The sequence below is a fragment of the Sciurus vulgaris genome (assembly GCF_902686455.1).
Source record: "Sciurus vulgaris genome assembly, chromosome: 2".
In the NCBI taxonomy this organism is placed as follows: Eukaryota; Metazoa; Chordata; class Mammalia; order Rodentia; family Sciuridae; genus Sciurus; species Sciurus vulgaris.
In genome coordinates, this window is record NC_136462.1 from 103887636 (window position 1) to 103905912 (window position 18277).

The following is an 18277-nucleotide window of genomic DNA, read 5'->3' on the forward strand; positions in this document are numbered from 1 at the left end:
ACATGGTGGTTCTCAAACTTATTTACAATTATGGAAGAAATTTTTCTGAAGAAGGAGCATCTTTCTAAACGTAGGAAACGCATAAAGAACAGAGTTAAGGAATTACTGAGATGGAACATAGTTTTCTTCCAATGTCTTTTAGATTTAAAAATAATTGAGTAGTTTGTGCTGATTTATTACATACCAGGAAGGTAAAGCCTATAATTTTTGATCCACTTTAAATTACATACAAGTATAATACTGCACCACATTTCTGCTCAACCATGCTTCCATGTACCATTTTAGCCATAAAGACCATGTACTCACCAGAAATATTTTTCAAATGTTTTGATTCATGAAAAAAGTCTTGTTTCATTTGGTATTAAATATATAAATTAAGTATATAAATATATATAAAGCTAATATGCATATTATTAGATATATGGTAGAAAAATACATTCTTATTTTTCTCCAATGTTTTTCATACTATTACCTTTCTAAAAGTTCCCATATTTAGAAAAAACAATTTTACATTTTATTTTTTCTTCAAATGTTGTGTTGTTTTCTTTTTCATTAAATGTGAGTCAATGCCTTTATATTTTTCTCTCTCAAAAAGGTACAACTGCTTTTTACTTATATTGTTTATTTGTTCTCTATGAAATCACTGGCATTAGCTATGAAAAGGGTTCTCTACATTTAACAAATGATAAAAGCTTTTCACAGAGTTTCTTAAAATTTCACCAAGCAGCACATGAGATTATTTTTTCTTGTCCACAATTATATAGTTAGAAAAGCTTACGTAGATGTGAAAACCCACAATTACAATCCATTTTGCTACTGAGACATCAAATAAAGTAAAATGTTGTTTTCTGATCTCTTTTCAAACATAAAAATGAATGCATTTGAAAAGAGAGAGAACAAAATATTGGGTTTTTTTTTTTTTTTTTTTTTTTTTGGCAAGTACAAAGAACTCAAAGATACCTCATTAAATCAGGTTTGTCGTTTAGTCAAGTACTACATCAATAAGCCATTTTGGACCTGAACAACTGAAACTGAATTATACATTTTTGGAAAATGGTAAGCTGTGGCATTTTAGTGAACTGCCTCAATGAATTATGCCTCCATCTGTTCACACCTTTGGGTAGCCCCATCCACAAAAACTCCGGCCTTGGCCTTGTGACTTGCTCTGTCCAATGGGACATCAGCAACTGATGCAAGCAGAAGTTTGTGAAGGTTTGAACTTGGGACTTCCTTCCTCTCATTCTGATTCTGAAACCCTCCCTTACTGTTTTTAGACTTCTCACACCCTATCCAAACTGGGATGGCTGCATCCTGTTGGGAGGTCAACAGAACTGCCCAGCTGATTCCAGTTAAAATTGCTGATTGAAGAAATTGTAAGAAAATAACACAGTTAAGTTTTAGAGTGGTTTATGAGGTAGCAATAGTAATGAACAAATGTAAAGTTGCACAGCTACCAAGTACTTACTGCTTTCAAATCTCTTCAGTGATCTGGAAACCAGGACTTAGTGAGGCTACTGATATTGAGAACTACAAATATACAATTATCAAAACTCCAGCTAAAGTTAACATTTGCTTGCTTTACATCTGCATGCAAATAAATGTCTTTAAAGTTCACTTTCCTATTTGGGAAAATATTTCCCTTCAAAGGTAAACTGTGTGTGGAAGTGCCTAGCACTGTATCATGTTTACAATATGTGGATGGCCAACAAAATTCCTTTTTGAAATCCTTCTTAAGCTTTTAATTGCTTGGTAATTCTTTCCCTAGCATGTCTGAATTAAAGAAGTGCCAACATAATGAAGTTTTATTATTTATATGATGGTCCATCTAAAAACTGGCTTATATGGAACTTGTCCAAATGAAAGATTAAAGATTTTAAAAAGAAGCCAGGCGCAGTTGTGCACGTCTGTAATCCCAGTGACTCAGAAGGCTGAGGTAGGAGGATTTAGAGTTCAAAGTCAGCCTCAGCAACTTAGGGAAGTGATAAGCAACTCAGTGAGACGCTGTCTCTAAATAAAATGCAAACAAGGGCTGGGGATGTGGATCAGTGGTTTAGTGCCCCTGAGTTCAATCCCTGGTACTAAAAAAAAAAAGGATACAGAGTTTGGAAATTTAGTTTTTCTCAAAAGGAGAGAGGGGAGGGGAGGGAGGTGGGGATGGGAAGGATGGTGGAACGAGATGGACAATATTACTCTACGTGTATGATTATACTACTGGTGTGTGACTCTGCACCATATTCAGCCAGAGGAAGGAAAAGTTGTGCTCCATTTGTGTACAATGTGTCTAAATGCATTCTACTGTCATGTATAGCTAATTAGAACAAATCAAAAAAATAAAAGGAATAAAAATAAACAGCAAGACAAAGATTAAATTTATTATGGAAATCACATTTTCAGATGCATATTTTATTCAAAAGCAGTATGTGAAGAGATAAAAGTGTCCTTGTTATTATTGTGATTATTGATATTATATGGTAAACAAACATGTATTTTCAAATAAACCATTATGGATAGAAGGTTGTTTTTTTAAATGAGCATTCTCTGTTCATAATTGTGGTTAAAATCAAGTATTCCTAAGTTTAAAATGATATTAATTCTATTGATGAACAATAATAATAAGTATTTACTTGTAACCTCCTTAAAGAATCAAAGCTAACAAGCCACAATATTCCTAATCAAACCTTTTTGCAAGCTACAATATTCCTATTGAGTTAAAAAATATATTAAATACACTGCCAGTAAGTCCTAATCAGATTTTCCCTCTACTTAAGTGGACCCAAACATTCATTTGGGTCAATTTATTTGCATATGGACCATTTTTGTAGGAGTACAAATGTCTTTTCCTTAAACCAGGTCTTCTAGGATTGCCTACTCCAGAGCAAGATACGGTCCCATCAGAAACCTCCTAATTACCCATAATTCTCCCTCTCTCAGTTCTCTCTCCCTCCCATCCAAGCTATCAAGTCCTATATCCATTTTACCTCCTTAGTTTCTTTCAACCATCCTTTCTACCTCAATCCTCCCTTCTAGTACAGGCTTAATAGCCCTTTCCAAAACTATTAAGAGTCACCTCCTCACTAGGAATATTATGCATTCCTCTGACACCACTTCTCCCCAGCCCAATCTCTTCTAGTCACAATTATTAAAATGATCATTCTGAAACAGGTCAATGGCTTCCCAATGCTATTTGTATAAAACCAAAATTGTTAATGTTTTGTTGCTTCACACATAAAAATATAAATTCAAAAGAAAACTCAGATCCTTCTTTCCCTTTATTTCCTTATATCACTAATAATCTTACTTTTCATCCTCCTTAAAAATTTATGATTATGGGAAGTTTGAAGCCAGCAACTTAGAGACCCTGTCTCAAAATTTAAAAAAATAAGAAAAGAATGGGGGATATATCTCAGTGGTAGAACACTTGCCTAGCATACCTGAGGCACTTAGCTCAACTCTAGAACTGCAAAATAAAAGGGGAAATAAATAATTTATGACCATATTTACCTTCTCGGTGTAGGACTTGCCACTCTCCTGCAATCCAGGCCTTCCTGGAGGCATACAAGATAGTATAGCGTGTCACAACTGTCTCCGGGCCATCAGGCGGTTTCCAGGAAACCAGGGCAGTGTCATCCTCTATCAATGTTACTTTTACTCCAACTGGTGGGCCTGCAGGTGCTTGTACATATGTAAAACACATTATATTACTAGGATAAAATGGTTCATAAACAACTCAAATGCCTGTTGATAATACTGATTTTGGAAAAGAGTTTGAAAAAATAGAAACTATCATTTTTTAAGCTCACTGGTGATAATGGTAAAGAACATTTTCCCCTTCTTTTTTTGAAAGTTGATTTCATTTTTTGTTTAAAGGATTAAAAAGCATACAGGAGATGACAGCATCCAACATGGGGACTTCTTAAGTCAAAGGGATAGCATTTTTAAGACTCTCAAAATGTTTGTGCTAAATTACTAACTAGGAAGGTTTACAGTTCTATCACGTAGTAAGTCTCATCAGTTACGGCACATGAACTGTGGTTCCTACTAACACGTACAGAACCATGACTTAATCTGATCTAGGAGAACTTTGAAGAAAGTGCTTCTGAGGCCAAAACATTTATTTCCCCAACATGGTATAAACCAGTGAATTTAAAGAAAAGACTGAAGTCTAATAATTTATAACAGTGAAAGTAGTAAGATCTTGGAATTTTAGTTGACTCCAAGTTTAATATGAGCTAAACTTGTGAATAGCTGGTTTGGGGCCCATATTTCCTATGGAATAATACCAAAACCAAATCAACAACAACCAGTGTTCACTGACATACATGTTTCTTGCTCTCTTTTAACATAATTAAAATAGAGCAGAAACACTCCTTCTAGATCATCTAGTAGTTCATCCTCATTCTGGAGAAAAGGAAACCAGACCTAAAATCATGTTATATCTCAGTTAGAGTCATAAATGTTCCTGAGAACTCACACTCAATCAAGTATATTCATTGTGCATAGCTTTGAGCTCCTAGAAACAGATTCCAATGTGGGTTCCTATGAGCATTAACAAATACCATTATTCACTGACTTCCATTTTCAATTATTTGTGTGTAAGTGGCAACCAGAGTACTATCTTTCTCAAAATGATATATGTATTTCTAAAAATTTCCTTAAAATATTTTTTGAAGATAAAACCCAGAATAAAACTGTTTTCTATACCTTCTGGAAGTGTGGAATGATAGACTACAGGGCTCCAGGGACTGGAAAGCTGATCCACATGCAATCGAACAGCAAATTCATATTTGGTGTTTGGTTCTAGACCTTGAACCAACATGTGAGTCTCTGAACTAAAATAAACAGTAATGAAGTTGTTAATGTCAGCAGCCCATTGTTTCTAAAAGACTATCCGTTTTTCTAATTAATAGGTAGATAGAACATACTATCATTACTCATGAGCTCACTTTCTTTAAACATATTTTTAGACCGTAAGAGTGCAACCTAATCTATTAAATACTATATTTAGCATTATTCTATAGAAATAACCCTACAAGTTGCCTCTCTCAGAAGAAACCAGAAAATTAACTTTATAGAAATGTCCCAATTCAAGGGGACTTCCTGGAAATACTGGAGGCCCACTCATTTTTTCAAAGCATCATGATGACACTGAGCATGGTGGTACATGCCCATAACTCCAGCAACTCAGGCGGCAGAAGCAGGAGGATCTAAAGTTATAGGTCAGCCTTAGCAAGTTAGTGAGTTCCTGTCATAAAATAAAAAAAAATAAAAGGGACCAGGGATGTAGTTAGTGGTAAAAGCATCCCTGGGTTCAATCCCCAATACTCCATCCCCTCCAAAAAAATCAAAGCATCATGATGATCACTTTTGTAACTTAACCTACAAAAACAGAATGACAGCCCTATTTTTTGATGCCAATGTTCAAATGTTCCTTTGTTTTTTTTTCTTTAAACGTGCTGAGTTTAGTTACTTGAAAATAATAATCACTTCTTCCTTAATCATGTTGCTGATTTTTTTTTAAATCACACGTAAATCAACTTTAAAAAGTACAGTTTTCAGTACTAAATATGGTAAAAACTGGGAGGTAAAACTCCCAGCTATTTTGGAAGGTACGTGTGCACAGCTGAAGTCCCAGCTGGGCCCAAGACAGTGAAAAGCATGCATGAGGGGAGAGCAAGGCAAAGGAACCCTCCATTAACAGAAGCTACGTACGTTTGCAGGTACAGAACCAAAGAGGCATTCTGCAGGCCGACAGGGTTACAGCGGATGGTGTAGTTAATGATTTGTGCAGTGGTGAACGCAGGCCTCCTCCAGTGCAGAAAGATGGAAGATGAGCTGTTGGCCTTGGCATACAGATGGTGAGGTGGTGGTGGAGGAGGGACCATGCGATCTCGAACAGCTATTGAAAAGATAACATTCATTCACGGCATGACATAAAGTTTAATGTAGAAAGTGGTAAAAATCAGAATATCCCACTGTGTAAGCTGATTTTAGGTCATTTTTCCACCAGAAACTCATGGTCTGGAGGTATATCACCCAAACCTAAACAACTCTTCTATGAGTTAGGTAAGGAGTCAAATACTGTCAATAGGTAACAGACAGGAAAACAAAAGCACAGTGAAGTTGAGTTACTAGCCAAGGACATTAAGAAAATACAGCATCCTTTTTAGTACCAATAAAACAGAATAATAATTGGAGAGCAACCATTAGCCTCAAGCTGAAAGCAGACAAAAGAAAATTCAGTAGGTAGGTTTTCAGTGGTTATTTTTCCCAGTGGTTATTTTTCTGTTACATTTCTAACAGATTTTTCCTTGCAAAATTAACATAGGTACATATAATTTAAAGATCTCACAAATATTTACTGAGCACCTACTTGCTCAAGATACTGTGTGAGGCAGCATGAGGGATATAAAGTAAACCACCAAGGCTTCCAGTTAGTAATGAGAATGAAATTTCAAGAAGGAAGAGAACAAGGAGGGTGAACAACCACCACAACTCTCACGTACACACGCATCCGGGTGTGCTGACAGTCTGGTCAGCCTGGTAGCCATCTTCTATGTTGTTGTAAGCCAGCAGCCTCACGTGATATTTTCTTCTAGGGTCTACAGAGAAACCAACACATAACTGTCAGGACCAGCCCTCTAGATATGAGGAAATGTTCTAGACAGAGCCTTTCTAGCTTTTAGTTTGAAAACCTTCTCAATGCATGAAATTTCTAAGGAAAATGAAATTTTTCTTCTTTTCCCATGGCATGGCATACATGGCATGACTCAGTAATTTACTTAGTATGGCACTGCTACTGTGACTATCTACCTGACACCTCAGACTTTACTGTACTTAATGTAATTTCAAATAATTACATCCTCCCCACTTCCCCTCCATCTTTCTGCTCAAATGACCACAGGAGGTTATATTATAAAGAAGTTATAACTGTGAAGAAGTTTTGTTTTTGGCAGTTATACTTGAGGGTAGTTTACCTAAAAGCACAGAAATCAAAGTGAGATTGTTTTCTCCCTCAGTGTTAACTTAAATTACAAATGACATCTTTAAGTACCTTTGAGAACTTAGGTAGCTAGTGTCTTTCAAGATTTAAGTTTGTCTTAAGTGTAACATTTTAACAAATTACATTTTCAAGTCTAGAGGTAAATTCAAGAACGATAAGTTGGAGCTCCCTCTACTGGTGCCTGTTAACTACTGCAATACTAAAACTGAAATCCAAGTCATGTACCTTAAAACCATTTTTTCATGGCTTTGGGGAGATAACATTTATAATTTTTAACTGAAACGCTTTCTAAAATATTCAAGAAGGTTAATAATATAAATATTCTTAAAGTAATTGTAATAACATTTAACTACAAAGTATTTAATGCAAAATTAAATACTAAATTTATTCTAATTAAATACATACTATGTATGTCTCTTATTGACCAAACGCAAATAAATTCAACATTTTATTTAAAAATTCTTAATAGATATATATTTTCAGTGTAAGAAAATACTTAATAAAAATACTAGAGTGAATTCAAACACTTAAAACTTCAGGAATCCAAGATGGTGGTCTAGAGGGAGGCTGCGTTCCTTGGGAGGGAGGCAACGCCAGATTCAAGCAGAGGATATCTGTTTTTCGGTGAGGCAGTTTTTGCTGCTTATCGATCCCCTGCTCTTTACCCCATTTGTCTGCTGTGATCACCTGCAATCTGCCAACATATCGACGCCTTTTTTGAGAGCAGATTGCTCATTGTCAGGCATCTATCATCTGCCATTTGCCTGCCTCTCGCCTGTCCATCGCCTGCCTTACCCCTATCCATCACCCAACGCTCGAAGTTCACCTCCCAATCGTCTGACAGCTGCCAGCAGACTGACCACAGACCACCAGTGGAGAACCAGCTGCCTGCTGCTGCCTGGAAGTTCACTGTTACAGTACCTGCAGGTTTGATTACACGTGGCAGCCACCATTTTGAGACAACAGCCAGGCCCTGTAGGACCCCTGGCCTGACTGACTGAGTCCCGTCTCCAGGATCCCTCAGCCCGACCGATCACTCCCTGCCTCTGGGGCCCTCACATCAACTGACTGCTCCCTGCCGTCAGGACCCCCAGACCAACTGACTGTGCCCTATCACCTGGAACCCAGACCAACTGATTGCACCCGGCCTCCTGGATCCCACAACCACACCAAACACACCCGACCTCCAGGACCATTGCCGGACCAACTGCATCCTGTCTCCTGGACCTCCAGCTGACCACGTCCACCCCTGAGCTGCAGCTCCCCATTTGCCAACACATTTGGAAGCCAGAGCAGCCATCTTGGATAATCCTGGAAGCTGGAGCTCCAATCTTCTGGTGGGGCAAATCCCATCCTGAGACGCCTGCTGGAGGCTTGAAGCTCATTGTCAGGTACCTCTTATACATCAGGCTACTGAACACTGGGAGGTTTGATTAGTATATGACTATTATACAGTAGATTTTCTTTTTTCTCTTTTTTTAAAAAAAATTTTAAGTTTTTATTTATTTACCTTTCTTGCTTTCTTTTCCTTCTGTTTACTTGTTCCCTCAGAGTCGCTTTCTCCCTTATTTACATGATGTGATTGTCCCCATAGGGGCTATTTGGTCTAGGATTGCACAGTGTCTGATTTGGGCACTGCTAATAATGATCTCCCCTTAAAGAAAGGGTTTTGGAAACCTATAGGGCCACTATAAGCCTATAGGGGGAAATCTGCAATACCCCAGATTTGCAGCGCTAGAGGGGAAGATACATGAACAACATGAAAAAACAAGGGAAGAAAATGATCCAAACAAATCTAGATTCTATAGTAATAGAATCCAATGACAGTATGTTAGAAGAAATGTCAGAAAAGGACTTCAGATTATACATGATTAAGATGATTCATGAAGCAAAGGATGAGATAAGAGAGCAAATGCAGGCAATAAATGATAATACCAATAAGCTGAAAGAGCACCTGCAGGAAGCAAAAGATCATTTCAACAAAGAGATAGAGATTCTCAAAAGAAACCAAACGGAAATCCTTGAAATGAAGGAGACAATAAACCAAATTAAAAACTCAATGGAAAGCATCACCAACAGACGAGACCACTTGGAAGACAGAACCTCAGACAATGAGGACAAAATATTTAATCTTGAAAATAAAGGGGCCCAGAGAAGATGGTAAGAAATCATGAACAGAATCTCTAAGAACTATGGAACATCATGAAAAGACCAAATTTAAGAATTATTGGGATTGAGTAAGGCACAGAGATACAAACCAAAGGTATAAACAACCCATTCAATGAAATAATATCAGAAAATTTCCCAAGCCTGAAGAATGAAATGGAAAATCAAATACAAGAGGCTTACAGAACACCAAATGCACAGAATCACAACAGATCCACACCAAGACACATTATAATGAAAATGCCTAACATTCAAAATAAAGATAGGATTTTGAAGGCCGTGAGAGAAAAGCATGAGATTACATATAGGGGGAGACCAATATGGATAGCAGCCGACTTCTCAACCCAGACTCTAAAAGCTAGAAGGGCCTGCACCAACATATTTCAAGCTCTGAAAGAACATGGTTGCCAACCAAGAATCCTATACCCAGCAAAGCTAACCTTCAGATTTGAAGATGAAATAAAATCCTTCCATGATAAACAAAAGTTAAAAGAATTTACAAATAGAAAGCCTGCACTACAGAATGTTCTCAACAAAATATTCCATGAGGAGGAAATGAAAAACAACAATGGAGGTCAGCAAAGGGAGGAACTACCTTAGAGAAAAACCACTCAAAGGAGAAACCAAGCCAACTTAAAAACCAAAGATAAGCGCACGTCCTCGGGTTCCCGCGCATTGCAGGCGCTGGGACCGCGTGCACGTCGGCTATCCCCTGCGACGCGGCCGGTGGTCCGCCCGGGTCCTGAGGAGCCGGACCCATGTGGAAGCTGGTTCCCGCTGCGGGCCCTGCCCCAGACAATATGTGCACTCATTTGTGGACGGCCAATTGTAAAGCCAGAGTATTTTACTGAATTTCTCAAAGCAGTTCAGTCCAAGAAACAGCCTCCACAAATTGAAAGTTTTTACCCACCTATTGATGAACCAACTATTGGAAGTAAAAATATTGATCTATCAGGACGACAGGAGAGAAAACAAATCTTCAAAGGAAAAACATTTGTATTTTTAAGTGCCAAACAGCATAAGAAATTAAGTTCAGCAGTCATTTTTGGAGGTGGAGAAGCTAGGTTGATAACAGAAGGAAATGAAGAAGAAGATAGTTTCTTTTCAGCTCCTGGAATTTGTGTTGTTGATATAGGAATAACAAATACACAGATCTTAATTCCTGACTCTCAGAAAAAATGGGTCCATTCAATTATGGATATGCTCCAAAGGCAAGGTCTTAGACCTATTCCTGAAGCAGAAATTGGATTGGCAGTTATTTTCATGACTACAGAGAATTACTGTGATCCTCAGGGCCAGCCCAATATAGGATTAAAGACGACAACTCCAGGACCCAGCCTTTCACAAGGTTTATCAGTCAATAAAAAACTAATGCCAAAGGCTTCCATGAATACTACAACATGCGTAGCTGACACAGAATCAGAGCAAGCAGATACATGTATGTTTTTGAGTGAAAATTCAAAAGAAATAAGTATCTCCAGGATGGAACAAAAAGAAACTGTACAGGAACCCTCCAAAACAAGCTTCAGTAATAACAACATAGTATCAAATACTTTGGTTAGGAAAAAAGTTCCAAACTATCAGCTTTCACCAACCAAATTCCCAGGTGTAAATAAAAGTAGAGATCAGTCTTCTCAACAGCAGCAGACAAACTCCATCAAAAACTACTTTCAACCATCTGCCAAAAAAAGAAAACCTTAGATCAATAAAAAGAAAAGAAATAGATGATTTGTCCATAGAAGATGAAATATCAAAAGAGTTACTCAAGAATATGAAACCTGAGTTAGAAATTGAAGTGAAAGTTCAAAAACAAGAGGAAGAGTTCAATATAAGAAAGAAGCCAAGGATGGAAATAGAAACAAATACTAATTCTAATAATGAAACAATACCAGAAAGTAGCAAAATATCTCAAGAAAATGAAATTGGGAAGAAACATGAGCTCAACGAAGAATCACTGTGGTCGACTAAAGAAGAGAACAGTGATGACTTTCAGGACAAAAGTGAGATGCTTCCAAGAAAGGTGTTACTGACTGAATTTAGATCACTGGTGGTTAATAACTCCACTTGCAGAAATCCATGTGTGGTAAATAATGATTATGGTCAAATAAAGAATTTCAAGAAATTCAAAAAGGTCACATTTCCTGGAACAGGAAAGCTTCCACATATCATTGGAGGATCAGATCTGATAGCTCACCATGCTCGAAAGAATACAGAATTAGAAGATTGGCTGAGGCAGGAAATGGAGATACAATCCTAATGTAAAAAGGAGAAGATAACTGAGAATTTTAAAAGGAAGCTGTGGACACACTTTTCCTAACAATCATTTGCGTCCATCCTAACAGAGATATATGAAATAGCATATAGCAGAGATTTCAATCACAAGTACTCCATGTCCTAAATTTATTAAAGTGCCCAGAACTCCATTTGTTGTGTGTGGTAATGAATATTGTTTGTTCTGTTTTCATGCTTTTGCCATCTCATATCTCATGATAAATTTTTTTCTATTTAAAAAAAAAAAAAAAAAAAAAAAAAAAAAAAAAAAAAAACCAAAGATAAGCCAAATGACTGGGAATACAAATCATTTCTCAATAATAACCCTGAACGTTAATGGCTTAAACTCATCAATCAAAAGACATAGACTGGCAGAATGGATTAAAAAGAAAGACCCAACAATATGCTGCCTGCAAGAGACTCATCTCATAGAAAAAGACATCCACAGACTAAAGGTGAAAGGATGGGAAAAAACCTACCACGCACATGGACCCAGTAAAAGAGTGGGGGTTTCCATCCTTATATCAGATAAAGTGGACTTCAAGCCAAAGTTAGTCAGAAGGGATAAAGGAGGACATTTCATACTGCTTACGGGAACCATAAATCAGGAAGACATAACGATAGTAAATATTTATGCCCCAAACAATGGTGCATCCCTGTACATTAAACAAATCCTTCTCAATTTCAAGAATCATATAGACCACAACACAATAATTCTGGGCGACTTTAACGCACCGCTGTCACCACTAGATAGATCTTCCAAACAAAATCCAACCAAAGAAACCATAGAACTCAATAACACAATCAATAAACCTAGACTTAATAGACATATGTAGAATATTCCATCCATCAACAAGCAGATTCACTTTCTTCTCAGCAGCACATGGAACCTTCTCGAAAATAGACCATATGTTATGCCACAAAGCAGCCCTTAGGAAATGCAAAATAATAGAGATACTGCCTTGTGTTCTATCAGATCATAATGGACTGAGAGTAGAAATCAATGACAAAGTAATAAAAGGAAATTACTCGAACACTTGGAGACTAAATAATATGCTATTGAATGAAACATGGATAACAAAAAACATCAGGGAGGAGATTAAAAAATTCTTAGAGGTCAATGAGAATGATGATACAACATATCAAAATCTCTGGGACACTATGAAAGTGGTACTAAGAGGAAAATTCATTGCATGGAGCGCATTCCCGAAAAGAATGAAAAGTCAACAATTAAATGACCTAACATTACAGCTCAAAGCCCTAGAAAAAGAAGAACAGAATAACAGCAAAAGTAGTAGAAGACAGGAAATCATTAAAATCAGAGCTGAAATCAATGAAATTGAAACAAAAGAAACTATTCAAAAATTTGACATAACAAAAAGTTGGTTCTTTGAGAAAGTAAACAAAATAGATAAACCCTTAGCCACACTAACAAAGAGAAGGAGAGAGAAGACTCAAATTACTAAAATACATGATGCAAAAGGAAATATCACAACAGACACCACTGAGATACAGAACGTAATGAAAAGCCACTTTGAAAATTTGTATTCCAACAAAATAGAAAGTACCGAAGACATTGACAAATTTCTAGAGACATATGCTCCTCCCACACTGAACCAGGAGGACATACACGATTTAAACAGATCAATATCAAGCAATGAAATAGAAGAAGCCATTAAAAATCTACCATCCAAGAAAAGCCCAGGACCAGACGGATTCTCAGCCGAGTTCTACAAGACCTTCAAAGAAGAACTCATTCCAATACTTCTCAAAGTATTCCAGGAAATAGAAAAGGAGGGTACCCTACCGAACTCATTCTATGAAGCTAATATCACCCTCATACCCAAACCAGGAAAAGACACATCAAGGAAAGAAAATTTTAGACCAATATCCTTGATGAATGATGCAAAGATCCTTAACAAAATATTGGCAAACCTCATCCAAAAACATATTAAGAAAATTGTGCATCACGATCAAGTGGGGTTCATCCCTGGAATGCAAGGATGGTTTAACATCCGTAAATCAATAAACGTAATCCATCATGTCAACAGACTTAAGGATAAGAATCATATGGTTATTTCAAATGACGCAGAAAAAGCATTTGACAATATACAACACCCCTTCATGCTGAAAACACTAGAAAAAATAGGGATAGTAGGAACACACCTGAACATTGTAAAGGCTATTTATGCTAAGCCCATGGCCAACATCATTCTTAATGGAGAAAAACTGAAACCATTCCCTTTAAAAACAGGAACAAGGCAGGGATGTCCTCTTTCACCACTTCTATTCAACATTGTCCTCAAAACTCTAGCCAGCGCAATTAGGCAGACTAAAGAAATTAAAGGGATACAAATAGGAAAAGAGGAACTTAAGCTGTCACTATTTGCAGATGACATGATTCTATATTTAGAGGATCCAAAAACCTCCTCCAGAAAACTTCTAGACCTCATCAATGAATTCAGCAAAACAGCAGGCTATAAAATCAACACGCATAAATCTACAGCATTTTTATATGCAAGCGATGAAACAGCTAAAAGGGAAATGAGGAAAACAACTCTATTTGCAATAGCCTCAAAAAAAAAAAAAAAAACTTGGGTATCAATCTAACCAAAGAGGTAAAAGATCTCTACAATGAAAACTACAAAACACTGAAGAAAGAAATTAAGGAAGACCTTAGAAGATGGAAAGATCTCCCATGTTCTTGGATAGGCAGAATTAATATTGTCAAAATGGCCATACTTCCAAAAGTGCTATACAGATTCAATGCAATTCCAATTAAAATCTCAATGACATACCTCACAGAAATAGAGCAAGCAATCATGAAATTCATCTGGAAGAAGAAGAAACCCAGAATAGCTAAAGCAATCCTTAGCAGGAAAAATGAAACGGGGGGTATCGAAATACCAGAACTTCAACTATACTACAAAGCAATAGTAACAAAAACAGCATGGTATTGGCACCAAAATAGACAGGTAGATCAATGGTACAGAATAGAGGACATGGACACAAACCCAAATAAATACAATTTTCTCATACTAGACAAAGGTGCCAAAAATATGCAATGGAGAAAAGATAGCCTCTTCAACAAATGGTGCTGGGAAAACTGGAAATCCATATGCAACAGAATGAAACTAAACCCCTATCTCTCACCCTGTACAAAACTCAACTCACAATGGATCAAGGACCTTGAAATCAGACCAGAGACCCTGAATCTTATAGAAGAAAAAGTAGGTCCAAATCTTCACCTTGTTGGCTTAGGATCAGACTTCCTTAACAGGACTCCCATAGCACAAGAAATAAAAGCAAGAATCAATAACTGGGATAGATTCAAACTAAATAGCTTTCTCTCAGCAAAGGAAACTATCAGCAATGTGAAGAGAGAGCCTACAGAGTGGGAGAATATCTTTGCCTCTCATACTTCAGATAGAGCCCTAATTTCCAGAATATATAAAGAACTCAAAAAACTCTACACCCAGAATACAAATAATCCAATCAACAAATGGGCTAAGGAAATGAACAGACACTTCACAGAAGATGTACAAGCAATCAACAGATATATGAAAAAATGTTCAACATCTTTAGTAATAAGATAAATGGAAATCAAAACTACACTAAGATTCCATCTCACCCCAATTAGAATGGCGATTATCAAGAACACAAGCAACAATAGGTGTTGGAGAGGATGTGGGGAAAAAGGTACACTCATACATTGCTGGTGGGACTGCAAATTAGTGCAGCCACTCTGGAAAGCAGTGTGGAGATTCCTTAGAAAACTTGGAATGGACCTACCATTTGACCCAGCTATCCCACTCCTCAGCCTACACCCAAAGGACTTAAAATCAGCACACTACAGAGATACAGCCACATCAATGTTCATAGCTGCTCAATTCACAATAGCCAGACTATGGAACCAACCTAGATGCCCTTCAATTGATGAATGGATAAAGAAACTGTGGTGTATATATATATATATATATATACACACACACACACAATGGAATATTACTCAGCTATAAAGAATAATAAAATTATGGTATTTGCAGGCAAATGGATGAAATTGGAGAATATCATGTTAAGTGAGATAAGCCAATCTCAAAAATCCAAAAGAGGAATGATCTCACTGATAAGTGGATGATGACACTTAATGGGGAGTGGGAGTGGGACAAGAATGGAGGAAGGAGGGACTGTATAGAGGGAAAAGAGAGGTGGGGGGGTGGGGGGGAAGGAAAAAATAATGGAATGAATCAAACATCATTACTCTATGTAAATTTATGAATATGCAAATGGATGCTGTTATTCCATGTACAAATAGAAACAACATGTATCCCATTTGTTTACAATAAAAATAAATTAAGAAAAATAAATAAAACTTCAAAAGTAAAATGTAAGTTTTATAAAGCTTTTCAAAGTAATTTAAGAATGTGAATAAACATTTTAGAAGCTGATAAAAGTATTATAATATTTAGTATTAAAAGACCTTAAAATAATGTCCTAAAATAGCTGGGTGTGGTGGCACATGACTAATCCCAGTGGCGTGGGAGTCTAAGGCAGTAAGCAAATCAGTGAGACTGTCTCTAAAAAAATACGAAACAGGGCTGGGGATGTGTCTCAGTGGTTGAGTGCCCCTGAGTTTAATCCCTGGTAAAAATCCTAAAATACAACATTTTCGTTTCTACTTGTTTTGATAAAATTAAAATCACAAGAAGAAAAATTTCTACAACTTAGAAGATTTCAGTACTAGATAGAATGCAGGAAAACTAATAACATTTGACTATCTTACAGGAGAAAAAATCCTTTAAATATAATGTCTTATTTGATGTTCACAAAACTCCAAAGTGTGTGCTGTCCTGTTTTATAAACTATGGTACATTGGTGTTAAGGATAATGTCTATGGTCATCGAAGCTGAGCCAAGAACTTGTGGGTATTTCTATGACAAAGTACAGGCATTTGAGTTTACACAAGCACATATGTCTTTATCACAAGGAAGTTTGTCTTCTAACAAATTTCAAAACAAGATATGTTTGAACATCTTATAATTATCAGAAAACATGTTCACATTTGGATTTCATGAATGAAATTGTATCTAAGTAAGCACTAAAATTTTTTTAAATTCTAAAGGTTTTGGTATAGATTGATAACTACATAATTTGGATCTGATTTCTTCTTTCTTTACTCCTAACATTTTGCTGTGCATTCCAGGCAACTGGATCCTGGGTTCAATATCACACATGCTCCCTCTGAACTGGTACAAATGGGATTCAATTAGCTCTTTGCATCTTAGTTCTTTATTCACAGTACAACTCTGAAAAACATTTCTCTAGCGTGTTTTTAAAGTAAAAAGTATCCTGCCAGGCATGTAGCAGGTACAGCCAAGGAAAGAAGGCAGAGTCTCCCTTGAAGCAGCTCACATTCTCTGTAGAGAGCCAAACATGGATAGCTGATTGTGATAGAGTGTGAATATTGGTGGAGAAATCATTCATTTTTTCACTTTTCGAACAACCTCAGTCAACACTGCATGAATACTTCTGGAATGGTTAGTGTGTATTAGTCCTAAAATGGTGTCTTCAAGCTTTCCCTTCATCCTCTTTAAAATATAAACTGCATACACTAAACTTTAAAAACATTTTTTGTTGATCAGACAGAAGCAATTTATGTGTCTGAAAGATGAAAGAACTGAGTTGCTCCTTTAATGCCCTGGCACCTGCCTGCTGCCCACTTAGGCCAGACTCATACGAGCACCACACAAGGAGAGCAGCACTTCTGAGGCCAGGTGGAAACCATCCATGTACCCCGGAGACTCCAGTGCCAGGCTCTTTCCCATGCTGGTTTACCTGAGGTCAGGAAAAGACAAACCACCAAGGAGGAAAATCAACTACATAAACCAGAATAAGTCTAGAAAAAAAAAAATTACAGGATATACCACATAGAAAAAATAAAAGAGAAGGAAAATCCATTTGCATTTGTTCATGTGTGAGTTACTCATTATGCCATAAAAACAATCTCAAGTTAAATAATTCAAAATGGTTAAAGGCAAAACAGTAATGGGTCACATGGGTCTGCCATGCAGAGTAGCCACATCTTTCTCTTCAGCCTTAAACAACCCTGATTGTAAACACTATATTATTTTGGTTTGTTAATCCAGAGACCCTGCAACAACCTGGCTCATTCTTGTTTTTCAATTTGTTAGAAATATGACTTTATATACTATTTGTAAATTTAACAGAAGAACCAGGGACCATCATACTTAAGTTATGATGAGCATTATCAGGCAATGAGAGTTACCAGTTTAGAAAGAAAAAGAGAAGACTTACATGATTAATAGAATTAAGAATACAGAGTAAGAAACGGAAACTTTTAGAACCCACATATTATGTATAAGTAAATGCACAAAGAATGAACCTAAGTAGCACAAGTTTTAAACCGTACAGTTCTGCAGATTCTCTGCACATAAGAGACAAAGCAGAGACCAGGATCAACACATGAAATACCCCAGGGAACCTGTTCTGAAGGCCTGCGATAGCCCTTCTTGAGTTAATTAAGCACTGCCACGTAGGTAGTGCTGGGTTACATGAGACTCAGCAGACTTAGGCTATGTGGTTTGGTGGAAAATAGCAGAGTCAGGAAAGCAGCCACAAAGAATAATGCAGGCTTCCTCAAAACCCAGCAAAGGAAGGAGGAGAAAGACAGAGGTCGGGCAGAGTTGGTCCCAGTTCCTTAAAAACTCAACACAAGGGGCATAAAAATCGATCGATTTTTACTGTTCCTAGGGGTGATGGCTCATACAAATGGTATTTGGATTTAGGGTAAAACCTGCTTAAACAAAACACACATATGAT

At 36.9% G+C, this 18277-nt stretch overlaps 2 protein-coding genes across 2 annotated transcripts in view; one reads left to right on the forward strand and one right to left on the reverse strand.

The window, feature by feature from the left end:
* Positions 1-18277, reverse strand: part of PRTG (protogenin) — a 136157-nt gene that overhangs the window by 11531 nt on the left and 106349 nt on the right. The window contains exons 12-15 of the mRNA XM_079129883.1: positions 6504-6599; positions 5710-5896; positions 4702-4829; positions 3502-3672 (exon numbers count right to left, since the gene is read on the reverse strand). Coding sequence (XP_078986009.1) covers positions 3502-3672; positions 4702-4829; positions 5710-5896; positions 6504-6599 — 582 coding nt within the window. The remainder of the gene's footprint in view (positions 1-3501; positions 3673-4701; positions 4830-5709; positions 5897-6503; positions 6600-18277) is intronic.
* Positions 6892-11649, forward strand: LOC306653696 (nibrin-like; the record flags this gene model as incomplete). The annotated part of the gene is given in 3 exon segments (XM_079126686.1): positions 6892-6904; positions 9813-10853; positions 10855-11649. Coding segments are annotated over 3 exon segments (1623 nt in total). The 3' UTR covers positions 11424-11649.